This window comes from Aquarana catesbeiana, linkage group LG01 (assembly GCF_042186555.1).
Source record: "Aquarana catesbeiana isolate 2022-GZ linkage group LG01, ASM4218655v1, whole genome shotgun sequence".
Classification (NCBI taxonomy): domain Eukaryota; kingdom Metazoa; phylum Chordata; class Amphibia; order Anura; family Ranidae; genus Aquarana; species Aquarana catesbeiana.
Window position 1 is genome coordinate 620,812,750 of NC_133324.1, and position 16,795 is coordinate 620,829,544.

The window sequence follows — 16,795 nt, forward strand, 5'->3', positions numbered from 1 at the left end:
GGGTCCCTGTCACTATAAAACGCTGACGGCGAACCTAAATATTTACCTCCCTAACTAGCGTCACCAGCGACACTAATACAGCGATCAGAAAAATGATCGCTTAGTGACACTGGTGACAGGGGGTGATCAAGGGGTTAAAACTTTATTAGAGGGGGTTAGGGGGTATCCTAGACCTAAAGGGGGGTAATACTCACTGCCCTAACACTGTAACTGTCACAAACTGACACCAATGCAGTAATCAGAAAAAAAAAAAAAAAAAATACTGCTTGCTGTCAGTTTGTGACGGGGGGGGGTGATTGGGGGGGGAATCGGGGGTGTAAAGTATGCCTGGCATGTTCTACTGTGTGTGTGTGTGTGTGTTGTGCACTCACATGTCTTCTCTCCTCGGCGCTGGGACGGAAACTGCCAAGCCGAGGAGAGATGACATCACATCCTCTGCCTGTGTGAAACTACACACAGGCAGGGGAGGATTCCGATTGGCTGGGAGCGATCGCGAGGGGGGGGCCACGATCGGATGGTCTCCCCCTCGCCTCCCGACACTCCCAGTCAAATGCCGACCGCCGCTGGCACCGGGGGGGGGGGTCCGATCGGACCCCCCGCCCGCGGGAGGCAGATCACGTACAGGTACGTGATTCTGCCTGCCCGTGCCATTCTGCCGCCGTATATGTGCGTTAGGCGGTCGGCAAGTGGTTAACCGCTTGCCGACCGCCTCACGCAGATATACTGCGGCAGAAGGGCTCGTACAGGCAAAATCACGTACCTGTACGCTGCCCTTTAAGAGGCTCCGTGAGTCGGGTCGCGAGTCCCGTGGACTCGATCGCCACGGGGATACCTGCAATCGCCTCATGGGGAGGAAGAACAGGGAGATGCTGATGTAAACAGCATCTCCCCGTTCTGCCTAGTGACAGTGTCACTCGATCTTTGCTCCCTGTCACACACACAGCCCATCCCCCTGACAGTTATAAAAGACTCCCTAGTACTGATTTAACCCCTCCCCGCCCCCTAGTGGTTAACCCCTTCACTGCCAGTGTCATAGAAATGCAGAGTGACCATGCCATAGAAATGCAGAGTGACCATTGCCTTACCTGATGTTATCCCAGCGGCCTGCCTATTCCTCCTGTCCTCGGTCCGCTTTCCTCCTCCTCCCCACCCATCGTTCCTGGGAGCCGACTCCTGTCTTCGCTTGCTTCTTCCTCCGGCCACTCCTCCCCGAGGGACAGCGGGCACTTCACCCTCCTACATCTGGCCCATAATGGCCTGTTTTCTGTCTTGCCCGGCGCCCATGGGGGGTTTGGAATTCTATCCCCCCTCTCTTCCGGTGGTGGCCGGGGGAGGTGATGCGAGTGGTGGCAGGGGGTGGTGCCAGTAGCGGCAGGGTGCCGCGGTGCCTGTCGTATATTCTTACCATAAGACGCAGTGACATTTTCCCCCATATTTATGGGGGAAAAAAGTGCGTCTTATGGTCCGAAAAATACGGTAAGTAACTTTTCTTCATAAATTTTGACCAAAATGTATACTGCTACATTTCTTAACAATAACCCAAATCAGTGTATATTATTTGGTCTGTGTGAAAATGATAAAGTATACAATCTATGGTACCAATCATTGAAAATTGATCACACCTGATGTACAATGCATCCGGAAAGTATTCACAGCACTTTACTTTTTCCACATTTTGTTATGTTGCAGAAGTTGCATAAGTATTCACAGCCTTTGCCATGACACTCAAAATTGAGCTCAGGTGCATCCTGTTTCCAGTGATCATCTCTGAGATGTTTCTACAACTTTATTGGTGTCCACCTGTAGTAAATTCAGTTGATTGGACATGATTTGGTAAGGCACACACCTGTCTATATAAAGTCCCACCATTAACAGTGCATGTCAGAGCACAAACCAAGCCATGAAGTCAGAGGAATTCTCTGTAGACCCTCGAGACAGGATTGTATCGAGGCACAGTTCTGGGGAACGGTGCAGAAAAATATCAGTGAGCACAGTGGCCTCCATCATCCATACATTGAAGAAGTTTGGAACCACCAGGATTCTCCCTAGAGCGATCCGCCCTACCAAACTGAGCGTTTGGGGGAGAAGGGCCTTAGGTAGGTGACCAAGAACCCGATGGTCACTTTGACAGAGCTCTAGCGTTTCTATGTGGAGAGGAGAACCCTCCAGAAGAACATCCATCTCTGCAGCACTCCACAATCAGGCCTGTATGGTAGAATGACCAGGCGGAAGCCACTCCTCAGTAATAGGCACATGAGAGCCAGCCTCGAGTTTCCCAAAAGGCACCAGAAGGACTCTCAGACCATGAGAAACAAAATTCTCTGATCTGATGAAACAAGGATTGAACTCTTTGGCCTGAATGGCAAGCGTCATGTCTGGCGTCATGTTGTTCAGCAGCAGGAACTAGGAGACTAGTCAGCATCGAGGGAAAAATTACTGCAGCAATGTACAGAGACATCCTTGATGAAAACCTGCTCCAAAGCACTCTGGACCTCAGACTGAGGCGAAGCTTCCTCTTCCAACAGTACAATGACCCTACAGTAAGTACACAGCCAAGATAACAAAGGAGTGGCTACGGGACAACTCTGTGAATGTCCTTGAGTGGCCCAGCCAGAGCCCGATTGAACATCTCTGGAGAGATCTGAAAATGGCTGTGCAATGACGCTCCCCATCCAACCTGATCAATACTTTGTAGAACCACCTTTCACTGCAATTACAGCTGCAAGTCTTTTTGGGGATGTCTCTATCAGCTTTACACATCTAGAGAGTGACATTTTTGCCCATTCTTCTTTGCAAAATTGCTCAAGCTCTGTCAGATTGGATGGAGAGAGTCTATGATCAGCAATTTTCAAGTCTTGCCACAGATTTTCAATTGGATTTAGGTCTGGAGTGCACGACTAATAGTTGTCCTGTAGACAGATTCTCCCACCTGAGCTATGGATCTCTGCAGCTCATCCAGAGTTACCATGAGCCTCTTGGCTGTGTCTATGATTAATGCTCTCATTGTCAGGCCTGTCGGTTTAGGTGGACGGCCATGTCTTGGTAGGTTTGCAGTTGTGCTATACTCTTTCCATTTTCAAATGATGGATTGAACAGTGCTCTGTGAGATGTTCAAAGCTTGGGATATTTTTTTTATAACCTAACCCTGCTTTAAACTTCTCCACAACTTTATCCCTGACCTGTCTGATGTGTTCCTTGGCCTTCATGATGCTGTTTGTTACTAGGGTTCTCTAACAAACCTCTGAGGGCTTCACAGAACCGCTGTATTTATACTGAGATTAAATTATACACAGGTTGACTCTATGTACTAATTAGGTGACTTCTGAAGGCAATTGGTTCCACTAGATTTTAGTTAGGGGTAGCAGAGTAAAGGGGGCTGAATACAAATGCACACCAAACTTTTCACATATTTGTTTGTAAAAAATGTTGAAAACCATTTATCATTTTTCCTTCCACTTCACCATTATGTGCCACTTTGTGTTGGTCTATCACATAAAATCCCAATAAAAAACATTTACGTTTTTGGTTGTAACATGACAAAACGTGGAAAATTTCAAGGGGTATGAATACTATTTTCAAGGCACTGTATGTGGGGCACATTTTTTGTTAAGAGGATCGCTGATGGCCATATTTTGTAAGGGGCACACTGATGGCCATATTTTGTTACTGGGCACCCTGATGGGCACCTTTTGTTGTGCCCATCAGAGTGTCCCTTAACATAAAATGTGCCCATCAGAGTGGCCCTTAACATAAAATGTGCTCATCAGAGTGCCTCCTATTTTATGTTAAGGGGCACTTTGATGGGCACATTTTATGTTAAGGGGCACTCTAATGGGCACAACAAAATGTGCCCATCAGCATGCCTTTAACATAAGTTTACCTACCAGAGTGCCCCTTAACAAAATACCACCATCGGAGTGCCCCTTAATAAAATAAGGGCATGCTATGTTAGTGGGGGGACGCTGATGGGCACATATTATGTTAAGGGGCCACTTTGGTGGGGACACCTGATGTGATGGGAACACCTGATGTAAGGGGGCACTCTGATAAGCAAATCTAATGTAAAGGAGCACTCTGATGGGCACAGTTGATGTAAAGGAGCACTCTGGTGACTACACCTAATGTAAGGGGGCACTCTGATGGGGACAAATGATGTAAGGGGGCACACTGATGGGAGACACCAGATGTAAGGGGGCTTTCTGATGAAGAAACCTGATGTAAGTGAGCACTCTGAGGGGAATACCTGATGTAAGTGAGCACTCTGAGGGGAATACCTGATGTAAGTGAGCACTCTGAGGGGAATACCTGATGTAAGTGAGCACTCTGAGGGGAATACCTGATGTAAGTGAGCACTCTGAGGGGAATACCTGATGTAAGTGAGCACTCTGAGGGGAATACCTGATGTAAGTGAGCACTCTGAGGGGAATACCTGATGTAAGTGAGCACTCTGAGGGGAATACCTGATGTAAGTGAGCACTCTGAGGGGAATACCTGATGTAAGTGAGCACTCTGAGGGGAATACCTGATGTAAGTGAGCACTCTGAGGGGAATACCTGATGTAGGGGGGCACTCTGATGGGGACTCGTTTAGGAATTGGATCGCATGGGTGTGAACAGCCATGCGATAGGATTCCAGTGCAGAGAAAAAAAGGTTCCTGCATCTTTTTTATTGTGCGAATCCAATGCGAGTTCAGCCATCACATGTGCTCGGCTTAGAAATACAGTGCGAATCACATGCGATGTCTGTGTTCACAAAAGTTCGCAATGTGAACCCAGGCTAAGGCAAAACACATCTTGCCTTTAGAATCACTTTAAGTTCCAATAAAGAAGTGTTTTAAATTGCATTAAAAAAAAAAAAAAAAAAAAAAAGACTAATTGTTTTTACTTCCTGGTATTTATGAGTGAAAGACACAAAACTAGGTAAAGAACTGAAAGTGGGTCTTGGGGGCATGATATAATGTCTGAGATGTGAAGCTTAGAATACATGAGATAATGTCTGAGATTGAGGCTTTGAAAAAAAAAACATGATATAATGTCTGAGAGTGAGGCTTCAATTACATTGTATAATATCTGAGAGTGAGGCTTGGAAATAATACATGATATAATGTCTGAGAGTGAGGCTTGGATTACATGATATAATATCTGAGAGTGAGGCTTGAATTACATTGTATACTGTCTGAGAGTGAGGCTTTGAAATAATACATGATATAATGTCTGAGAGTGAGGCTTGGATTACATGAGATAATAGCCGAAAGTGAGGCTTGGATTACATGCTCTAATAACTAAGAATGAGGCTTGGAATAGGAGACATATATGAAAGCGAGGCTTGAAATGCATGATGCAACTATGTGAAAATAAAGTTTGGAACGCATGATGCAGATATCTGAGAAAGAGGCTTGGAGCACATAGAGGCTCCCTGGGAATAAAGCTTGGAACGCATGATTACAAAACTCAGAGTGAGGCTTGGCACTGATGGTTACAATATCTGAAAGCGAGGCTTGGAACCCGAGTAAGGCAGGAAGAAGGAAGGTGAAAGATAGATCAGAGGAAGAACGGAAAGGTGGAAGAGGTGACATGAAAACGGTAGATGAGGTATTATGAAGACTGAGTATTTGTAGCAGGGACACTAAAGTGACACTTTTATTTGAAATCCTGCTGCACACTAAGTGTGGATGATCATTTCTATTTAGGTTGGGATATGTTATTAATTACAGGCTAAGTGGCTAGATGACAGCTTGCCTCTCAATGTCCATTTTCCACATGATAATAAAGAGACCTTGTCAGCAACTCCAAAACATTGCAGGTACAAGCCAAGAGCAGTCAAGTATTTGAAATGCTTCATTGCAGTGTTTTCCCTTTCCATAGTTTTCTGATGACTTGCTATGTGCTTTGGACATTATTATTATTATTATTATTATTATTATTATTAAGTGTTCTTGCATAGCAAGACCACTTACTGTTATCTCACATATATATTATTCTTATTATTATAGCCAAATTTACCACCCTAACTCCTCCCACAGTTTTTACACTACATAGACAAGTAATATACCGAAACGTGCGGATTGTTCCCGAATGGTGTGCTATTACTTTGTGGAACGTTTCGCCAAATGGTTCACGAAATATCGTCATTTTTGCGGCGAAATTGGTCCCATAGGAATGAATGGGGAAACTAGAGTGGGAGATGACAAAAGCTGAAAAATCAGAACATGATTTCTAAACTGCCGCCACTCCCTCATTTTCAAGCCCACCTACACAAATCTTATATCAAAACGTTCAGCTATCCCTGCTGCCACTAAACATGTCCACGGCTAAGCCATAGTCCTGATAGTTTTCACAATATGACCATTTGTTTGTAACTCACGCCGTCCATTGACATTCATTGAAACTACACTCTAGCCCCCTCCAAATTTGAAGGGCAATTTCTAAACTGCGACTGTGCCTTCATTTTTAATTTTTTACAGACATACTATACATCAAAATCTAGGTCTGGGTCTTGTGATTCTCACAATATAAAGATCTTCGCTGTAGGATGTATAGTTTTTAAAATACGGCCATTTGTTTAGAGGTCATTTCAGGAAATTTTAGCCATTAATCAGAGTGTACTGTTAGTGTTTGTTTTTGTTGCCATGGTTACCAAAGCTTCTGTTATACACAGGGGGGGAGGTGGCTGGAGCATCTCAGCTCTGATTACAGAGCCCGGGGGAGGGGACAGACACACCATGTACTGATTTATAATAGAGGAATATGATGGGGCAGTTTTGATGGGGTAATTCTGATGGGGCAGATTTGATGAAGCAGTATTTGGGAAGCATAAACAGGGCATGAGCGTTGCTAGGAAACAGTGGTTGTAAACACAAGATGCTGAGACACCCCAAATGCATGTGACTTCATCTGCTAGACTTGATAATGCTTGTAGACTCCTCCCACAGTTTTTACACTACAGAGACAAGTAATATACCGAAACGAGCGGATTGTTCCCGATTGGTGTGTTATTACTTTGTGGAACTTTTTTCGCCGAATGGTCCACGAAATGACGTTTTTGCAACGAAATTTTTCCCATAGGAATGAATGGCGAAATGTTCAAAACTAGAGTGGGAGGTGACAAAAGCTGACAACCCCCTGATTAGCCAAAACATTATGACCACCCCATGATCAGCCAAAACATTATGACCACCCCATGTAAAAAAAAAAAAATATTTTTGAAAAAAAAAAAATTCATTTTTGAAAAAAAAAATATATTATTGAGAAAAAAAAAATATTTTTGAAAAAAAAAAAAAATATTTTTGAAAAAAAAAATTTATTTTAAAGAAAAAAAAAATTTTGAACCAAAAAAATTCATTTTTGAAAATTAAATTATTTTTGAAAAAAAAAAAATCATTAAAAAAAAAATAATTTTTGAAAAAAAAAATCATTTTTGAAAAAAATGTTCAGCTCTTTCAGCTAATGATGGGACTTCAACTGTTTTACTACTATTTATGCTTTTTAAAATACTAAGCTTTTTAACACTTTTCACAGTTACTCCGCCCACTGCACCCAGTTACTCCGCCCACTCCAGTTGTAGAGGCAAGAACACTTTCACAATTTCCCCAGAAATTGTACCTTTTCTAGTTACAAATTATTATGTGAGCAGACTGCAATTCCTCTTTAATGACAAAGCAAAAAAAATCCAGGCAGCGGTGGGATTTGAACCCACGACTCCGCAGAGACTGGAGCTTTCTCCACACCTTAGACCGCTATGGGATTTGAACCCACAACTCCGCAGAGACTGGAGCTTTCTCCAGCGGCTTAGACCGCTATGGGATTTGAACCCATGACTTCCGCAGAGACTCTTACTCCAGCGCCTTAGACCGCTCAGCCACGCTGCCTTCTGATTAACATAGACATGTTATCTCACATATATATTATGCTTATTATTCTTATTATAGCCAAATTTACCACCCTAACTCCTCCCACAATTTTTACACTACATAGACAAGTAATATACCGAAACGTGCGGATTGTTCCCGAATGGTGTGCCATTATTTTGTGGAACGTTTCGCCGAATGGTTCACGAAATATCGTCGTTTTTGCGGCAAAATTTGTCCCATAGGAATGAATGGGGAAGCTAGAGTGGGAGGTGACAAAAGCTGAAAAATCAGAACATGATTTCTAAACTGCCACCACTCCCTTATTTTTAAGCCCACCTACACAAATCTTATATCAAAACGTTCAGCTATCCCTGCTGCCACTAAACATGTCCACGGCTAAGCCATAGTCCTGATAGTTTTCACAATATGACCATTTGTTTGTAACTCATGCCGTCCATTGACATTCATTGAAACTACACTCTAGCCCCTTCAAATTTGAAGGGCAATTTCTAAACTGCGACTGTGCCTTCATTTTTAATATTTCAGAGACATACTATACGTCAAAATCTAGGTCTGGGTCTTGTGATTCTCACAATATAAAGATCTTCGCTGTAGGATTTATAGTTTTTGGGAAAAAGCTTTTTGTTTAGAGGTCATTTCAGGAAATTTTAGCCATTAATCAGAGTGTACTGTGTTTGTTTTGTTGCCATGGTTACCAAAGCTTCTGTTATACACAAGGGGGGAGGTGGCTGGAGCATCTCAGCTGTGATTACAGAGCCCGGGGGAGGGGACAGACACACCATGTACTGATTTATAATAGAGGAATATGATGGGGCAGTTTTGATAGGGCAATTCTGATGGGGCAGTTTTAATGGTGGCAATATGATGGGGAAGTTTTGATAGGAATTGTATTGTGTAGAAATTACATTGTGTTGTGTATTGAGCAGTGCGTGTGAAGCATAAACAGTACATGAGCGTTGCTAGGAAACAGTGGTTGTAAACACAAGATGCTGAAACCCCCCAAATGCATGTGGCCATACCTTCATCTGCGATGCTTGATAATGCTGATAATTTACCACCCTAACTCCTCCCACAGTTTAGAAATGAATGGCGAAATGTTCAATGTCATTTAATTGGTGTGCTATTACCTTGTGGAACTTTGTGAAAAGCTGAAAAATACCAGTGTGAATCCGGCCTCAATGTCATTTAATTGGTGTGCTATTACTTTGTGGAACGTTTCGCCAAATGGTTCACGAAATATCGTCGTTTTTGCGGCGAAATTGGTCCCATAGGAATGAATGGCGAAATGTTCAAAACTAGAATGGGAGGTGACAAAAGCTGACAACCCCATGATCATACCACCCTAACTCCTCCCACAGCTTTTAAACTACATAGACAGTAATATACCGAAGGTGAGGATTGTTCCCGATCGGTGTGCTATTACTTTGTGGAACGTTTCGCCGAATGGTCCACGAAATATTGTAGTTTTTGCGGCGAAATTGGTCCCATAGAAATGAATGGCGAAATGTTCAATGTCATTTAATTGGTGTGCTATTACCTTGTGGAACTTTGTGAAAAGCTGAAAAATACCAGTGTGAATCCGGCCTCAATGTCATTTAATTGGTGTGCTATTACTTTGTGGAACGTTTCGCCAAGTGGTTCACGAAATATCGTCGTTTTTGCGACGAAATTGGTCCCATAGGAATGAATGGCGAAATGTTCAAAACTAGAGTGGGAGGTGACAAAAGCTGACAACCCCATGATCAGTCAAAACATTATGACCACCCCATGATCAGAAAAAACATGACCGCCTAATAAAAAAAATATATATTTTTGAAAAAAAAAAAAAAAATCATTTTTGAAAAAAAAAAAAAAATCATTTTTGAAAAAAAAAAAAATCATTTTTGAAAAAATAAAATTCATTTTTGAAAAAAAAAAATAAAATTCATTTAAAAAAAAAAAAAAAATTTGAAAAAAAAATCATTTAAAAAAAAAAATTTGGAAAAAAAAAATCATTTTTGAAAAAAAAAATCATTTTTGAAAAAAAAAAAAATTCATTTTTGAAAAAAATGTTCAGCTCTTTCAGCTAATTATGGGACTTCTTCAACTTTTTTACTACTATTGATACTTTTTAAAATAGTTACTCAAGCCACTCCACCCAGTTACTCCGCCCACTCCAGTTGTAGAGGCAAGAACACTTTTCACAATTTCCCCAGAAATTGTAGCTTTTCTAGTGTTTTTATTGTTATTTAAAAACAAAATAAAAAGATTGAAACAGAAATTATTTAAAGCACCTCTGCAAGTTGAAGAAAATCCTGAAAACATGACCTATTGGGGGTACTTGAGGACAGAGATTGACCATTGTTGTACCATTGAGATTGACCATTGTTGTAGATGTACTGCCACAAAATGGGCAAACTGTCTCTTTTATTATTATTATTATTATTATACAAGATTTATATAGCGCCAACAAAGTGTGCAACATGGGGGCAGACAGTACATTTACAATTCAATACTACGGAAAATTGTTACCATACTTACCGTAATTTTCCTTTCCCGGGGCTCATCATGTTGGCATAGGAACCCTAGGCTGACATGATTAGCTCCAGGAAAGGAGGAATCAGAGGGTCCTGCTCATTAGAGCTCACATTGCAATGAAATGTAACTACCCCTGAAGAGTCATTTTCCAAGCACAGCTCCCTCTTTACACATCATTGCTCTCTCCTCTTCTGGGAGGGTTTGATTTCTGCATGTGCTGGCACAGCTCCTCCACCTCCTTGCATAACATTTTATGCAGCTGCTGGGGAAGGAGTGTAGGGGAATGCTGAAAGGTTAAAACAAGCATGTATTCCTTTTGCCCTAACCTAACCCATCCTCCCCTTCCATAGATGCATACTTACCTAGAACCGACAGCTACAGCCTCTGGCGATTGTTTACATCCAGTGCTGCAAGTCCCACTATCCTGATCACGCCTGCAAATTACAGCCCTATAGACATTAATGGGGCAGTGTTTGAAGAGAGATGGCCCAGTAGAGCTCTATGGGGCTGTGATGCTCAGGCATGGCCAGGAGATTGAGACTTGAGGTGCTGAATGTACAAAACCACAAAGGGCCATGGTTGTCAGATCTTAGATGGTATACATCGGGGGAGGGTGGATCAGTTAGCTCAGGGTGAAGATTGGAAGTGCACTGTTTTAGGCCTGGTACACACTAGTAGTTTTTTTTTTTTTTTTCCGTTCAACCCAGCAGGGCTAAACGAAAGATAAACTGACAGCTCAGGATGAGCTGATGTACAGCAATCTCCCCTGCTGTGCTATCATGCTCTGACAGGGGGGTGCCCCCCCCCACAAGAACACTCTGTTCAGCAATCTCAGCCATTTGCTGAGAACGCTGATTGGGAGCCGATCGCCAGACCTTTTTCGATCATGCCCCATCGACAAATTCCGGCTTTTGTCAGACCAGCTGCAGTACACACAGACTGAATGTCATCCGATTTCTATTGAACCAGTTGATGCCTCCCGACATTCGGCCGATGAGTACTGGGCTTTAGAGTGGAACTTTAGTGTAGAAAAAAAAAAGCAGGACTTTTAATGCAGAAACAACAAACTATGTCTTCTGCATTAACCATTTCAGCCTGGAAGCATTTACCCCCTTCCTGACCAGAGCATTTTTTGTGATTCGTCACTGCGTCGCTTTAACTGACAATTGCGCGGTCGTGTGACGTTGTACCCAAACAAAATTGACGTCCTTTTTTTTTTTCCCCACAAATAGAGCTTTCCTTTGGTGGTATTTGATCACCTCCTGTGGTTTTTATTTTTTGCGCTATAAACAAAAGATTAGCGTCAATTTTGAAAAAAACGCATTTTTTTTACTTTTTGCTATAATAAATATCCCCCAAAAATATATAAAAAAACAATTTTTTTCCTCAGTTTAGGCCAATATGTATTCTTCTGCATATGTTTGGTAAAAAGAAATCGCAACAAGCGTATATTGATTGGTTTGCGCAAAAGTTTTAGCGTCTACAAAATAGGGGATAGATTTATAGCATTTTTATTTATTATTATTTTCTCTAGTCATCTTCCAGGACGGCACACCTGAGAGATGAGAGGCTCCTCCCTACAGGAAACACAATCAATCGACAGCTGTTTTAAGTCCCCACCCTTCCCCTTGATCCTCAGTTTTTGATTGTTTCTCTCCCTACACAGCGAAACCGTTTGTTTTTTTCCAAATGACCCGAAGCCTGGGGCTGGTGGTCCCCCCCTGGGAGCCGGACCAAATGCCTGGGGAAGGCCTACGGCCACATCACCCTGAAAGTGAAAGAGGGCGCTGCCTGCCCGATCTCGTATGATCTCGGAGGCAAAGCAGGGTCGGGCCTGGTTAGTACCTGATGGGCCTCTGGGTCTGGCCGGATATATTTATCCTTCCTGGGGGGTTCCCCTATCCTTTCCTCAGGGGGGGCAGCAGAAACTGGAAGAGCCCCCCTGAGAGCTGAAGCCCCCTGGGTACAGTGGTGTCCCCAGAACTTCAGGGGCCTTTTTCCTGTCTCCCCCCTTACCTATCCGGGCGTCCGTTCAGACAGGGGTGCTTGCTGTCAGTTCTTTCCAGGGCCCCCGACTCCTGGGCCCCTGGTAGCTCGCGTGGGCTGCTGGGGAGGGCGCAGCCTGAACGACCCGCGTTCTTACCCAGGAGAGAAGGCTGAGAGTCAGCAGGAGCAGGCGCCCACATCCTCCTTTCGAGGAAGCACCAGTTCACTACGGTGGATGTCTGCCTAAACCACCTCAGAATGGAATGAGGAACGTACGGCATTGCCCCCCCAAGGGTATATACTGACTGGCAGGACACAGCCTAACCTTGCAGCTCCCTACGGGGACAGCAGTTGGGGGGGCACTTTGGTGGCTATCCTCCTTGCGTGTGGACCATAAGGATGGAAAAGCAAGCCCGATGGCTGTGGAAAAAGGGGAAGACTACAACGGTGAGTACTTTCCTTTACCTTGGGAATTTAGCTGCAAAATCCCCAATCCCAGCCAGATGGTTTCTGGGCATTTGAGATAATCTCCCCTGGGGTCTAGATTCAAATAGCCCAGAAGCTTCTGCTAAAAACACCAGCTACAGCTCCCTCTTACATCAGAGATGCTGTATGGTGGACAAGTGGTGCAGAGGAGCGAGTGTGCCTAAACCACCTCAGATGGGAAAGAGGTAGGTAAGGCATTTCTTCCCCTTCCCCCTGTATTTACTAAGTGGTGCAGTGCAGGACCTGGGGTCTGCATGACAAAATAGCCCAGAAGCTACTGCTAAAACCACCAGCCACAGCTCCCTCTTACAGCAGAGACACTGTGGTTATCACAACAGTAGGTTGCCAGCCTCTCCCTACATGTCTGGTTGTGGGACATTAGTAGGGATGAATAGAGCGAAGGGGGGGAGGACCTGGTAGATACAAAAAGTTCCTTACAGGCCAGGTATACCACTGAACAATTTATGGATTGTGCAATGGTTGAAGGATTCAGGAGTAAGCTCTCCTGGTCAGCAGGTGCACTAGGTTATATGGCCCTATTAGCCCAGCTGCTAGGAATCTGAAGTCATAAGCTTCAACCTCCCACTCCACCTTTACATTGTGGTTATATTAAAGTGCAGGAGGTAAGAAAAACCTTTTTGTTGGTTTGGGCTACAGTCAACTCAGTGACAAAAAAGGCGATTTACCATAAATCGCTTCCTATATCCTTTAATTAAGGATTTTCTGTGCAAACATATGCAAGAGCTAGATAGATACATGATTGCTTGTTTAAAGCCTGCAGGTGGCTATTTTCCTCCAGGCTAAATTGGTGATCACCTTTTCTAGAGGCTGTCCTAAATTAGTCTCTAGGGCTGGGCTCATTGAGACTTTAGTTTCTGATCAGCCCCACCTGTGTGTGAGCTGGCCAGCGTTTGCTCAGTCTACGGAGGTAAGGTAGGACAACAGCTACTATAGTAAGGTGTCTAACCATTTTTAGAATTTGTTCCTTCACTGGGGGTGAAGTGTTAGCCCAGGCTATGCCTAGGGATCAAATTGCTCTGTTTGGTTATTTCATAAAGGGATACACAATGACTCTTCCTTGGTTGCACACCAGTAGACCTCAGTAGTGAAGGTTTGTCCTTGCTGGGATGTTTTGTGGCACAGCAGAAATACACATTGAGATTTGTGACATCTCTGCTCATAAGGGGTATATTGCTGTACATCAGAAATGCACTGCACTGAAGCTTGGTTGTTGTCTGTTATATCCTAAAGGTACTGCCTTATTTGGCTACAGATCAGAAAAATACAACAGGGAAGGTGGTCTGTACTTTCTGGTCTTGTGACGCATGGCGGAAATGCACATCATTGAGTCTTATGACATCTCTGCTCATATTTGTTATATTGCTGCACATCAGACATACTCAAAATTGAGTTCTGTCTGGGGTTTTTTGTGTCCTGTATTACTGCCTTATTGGTTGCTTATTAGAAAGGCAGTAGTGAAGATTGATGGTCCTGAATTGTTGGGAAATACAAATTGAACCTGTGCCAGGGGTAGTACTAGTACTGCCTTTGGTAATCGGTGCAGCCCCGCAAAGTGGCGTCAGGCTGACAGTGCTATTAACGGCAAAGGTTGCCGATTTTAGGCATGCGATTTGACATGTTGAGTCGCATGCCAAATCCCTTCAATATGGATGTGCTATCTCTATTCAGATTGTTATATTGTTGCACATCAGATATATACAAGATTGAAGGTTGTCTGTCCTTTTATGTCTTACATTTACTGCCTTATTGGCTGCATATCAGAAGGGACACAGCAGTGAGGTTGCTTGTCCTTTTCTGATTTGTTTTTGCTGCCTCAGCAGGGAGACACCTTGAGGATGGTGGCGTATCTGCTCAGTATTGGTATATTACTACACATCAGACATACACAAAGATTGAAGATTGTTTGTTTGTGTCCTGTATGTTCTATATTTACTGCCTTATCGGCTGCATATCAGAAAGGCACAGCAGTGAGGGGTGTCTGTTCTGTTTCTCATTGTTCTACCTTGCTGCTTCTTAGGGATACACAGCAGGGGGTTGTTGGCTGCACGCCTCCAGGGAGATACAGCATTGGGGACCCCTCGCTTGTTCAACCTGAAAATTGCAAGTTACCTGCGACCTGTGTAATCTTGAGGTCTGTGGATCCAGAAAGCAGGGTCTGCTTGGTGGCGCTGCGACCTGGAGTTGCACAGACACAAATGGTTCCCATTGGAAGCCATAGTGTATGACTTTTCTCTTGCGTTTTTGCGGTTGCAGGTTGGGTCGCACAGGTGTGGGAGCCCGAAGTTTCCCTTCTGGTTGAGGTTTTGCTACACACAAGAATAGACATCATGGAGTTTATTGCCTTACTTTGCAATACACCAGAAAGATCGCAGCTAGGAAGGCTGTCTGTTTTTATGTGGCTGCACAGCAGAAATACTCAACATTGAAGCTTGTTGGTGCTTTCTGTTTCAGATTCCCTTACCTTACTGCACTTCAGAAAAACACAATGCTGCAGGCTTCTTGGGTCCTTTCCGTGTTGGTTCTATGTGACTGCACTACAGAACTGCATAACAGAAAAGATATTGTCTTGTTATGTTGGTTTAGCTAGCCAGTGCCATATTGATCTTATAATTGTATTTGGTGGTTCATCAGAAATACGCAACATAGAAGTTTGGGTCTTTCTGTCTTATATTTATGGCCCTGTTTTGCTGTACATCAGTAAAACTCCACCGTAAACAGGACTCCCGTCCTTTATGTATATATATCAGTTATGACCTAGCTAGCTGCACTTCAGAAACACGCAGCATTTAGGGTCGGTTCACACTGAGGCAGCACGACTTACAGCGCGACTGCCTCAGGCGACCCAGGACACGACTCAGCGGCGACTTGCGAAACGACTTCTGTATAGAAGTCAATGCAAGTCGCCCCCAAAGTTGTACAGGAACCTTTTTCTAAGTCGGAGCGACTTGCATCGTGCCGATTTAGAATGGCTCCATTGCACAGAGCAGGACGCTACTTGTCAGGTGACTAGGTCGCCTGACAAGTCGTCCCAGTGTGAACCAAGGCTGAGGGTTTGCGTGTGTCTTAATGTTTTTACAGATTGGCTGCACATCAGAAAACCAGACTGTGAGGACTGTTTGTATACATTGAAGTTCTGATTCGGGTCTCTCCCATATTTGATATGTTGGTTTAGCTAGCCACACTCAGATACACATTATTGTCTATTCTTGTGTCCTTTCTGTCTAAATCTATTGTGCTGGGTCCACAATCTATGATCTTTTTTAATTTGTGATATTAATAATGCATGTATCACCTTTTGTATTTCAGCCCTCTTTTCCGTGGAGGGGCCTGGAGTTCTGGCTGCAGACGTCACATGTCAGAAAGCCTCAGCCCCTTACATTCAGGGATGCTGGAACCATTTCCTAGGGTTGAAGCCCAGTAGGGTTATAGGACACTAGAGGAAGGCGATAAAGAATCACCCTGCTTAGTAAGAACTTGGGAAGTTCTGTTCAGAGGAGTATTATGACCTGAAGATGAAGTATAAAGATGTCCACCCGACCGAATAGGTTACGGCTCGGTGCATGGCCTTCATCTCACCCTTCTAGCAGAACTAGATGTAGCAGTATAAGTGTTATACTCCTGCTATGAACTTTATTCTCCTGAAGTAGGCACTCAGGCGTAAGTAAAGCCACAGAGTGGGCATGCCTTAAACCCAGGGATCAAGCCTCGGTTAATCTATTACCCTTAAGTAGGCTTCCCTTTAGTCTTTGCTGATGTAAAGATAAAAATGAACAAAAAAGGTTGTCTGTTAGGGGCCCACCTTTTTTTTGCAGTTTTAATTCCCTGAACAGGGTAGTGTTAAGACAGGCCCTCTTAGTGATCAATTAGTGTCCTTGTCTTACAACACAGGTCTCTGATTAATCTTTTTAAGGGTTC

General features: G+C 43.6%; 1 protein-coding gene across 3 annotated transcripts in view; it reads left to right on the forward strand.

Annotated features, from left to right (window-relative positions):
* Positions 1 to 5,358: 5,358 nt before the first annotated feature.
* COX18 (cytochrome c oxidase assembly factor COX18) overlaps positions 5,359 to 16,795 on the forward strand; it is a 59,738-nt gene continuing 48,301 nt past the window's right edge. The window contains exon 1 of one of the 3 annotated variants that reach the window (XR_012236106.1): positions 5,359 to 5,591. Coding sequence is in view for 1 of the 3 variants with exons in the window: in XM_073600500.1 (XP_073456601.1) it covers positions 5,587 to 5,591 (5 nt within the window). In the remaining 2 variants the exon portion in view is untranslated. The remainder of the gene's footprint in view (positions 5,592 to 16,795) is intronic. The other 2 variants (XM_073600500.1, XM_073600510.1) reach the window with 2 other exon arrangements.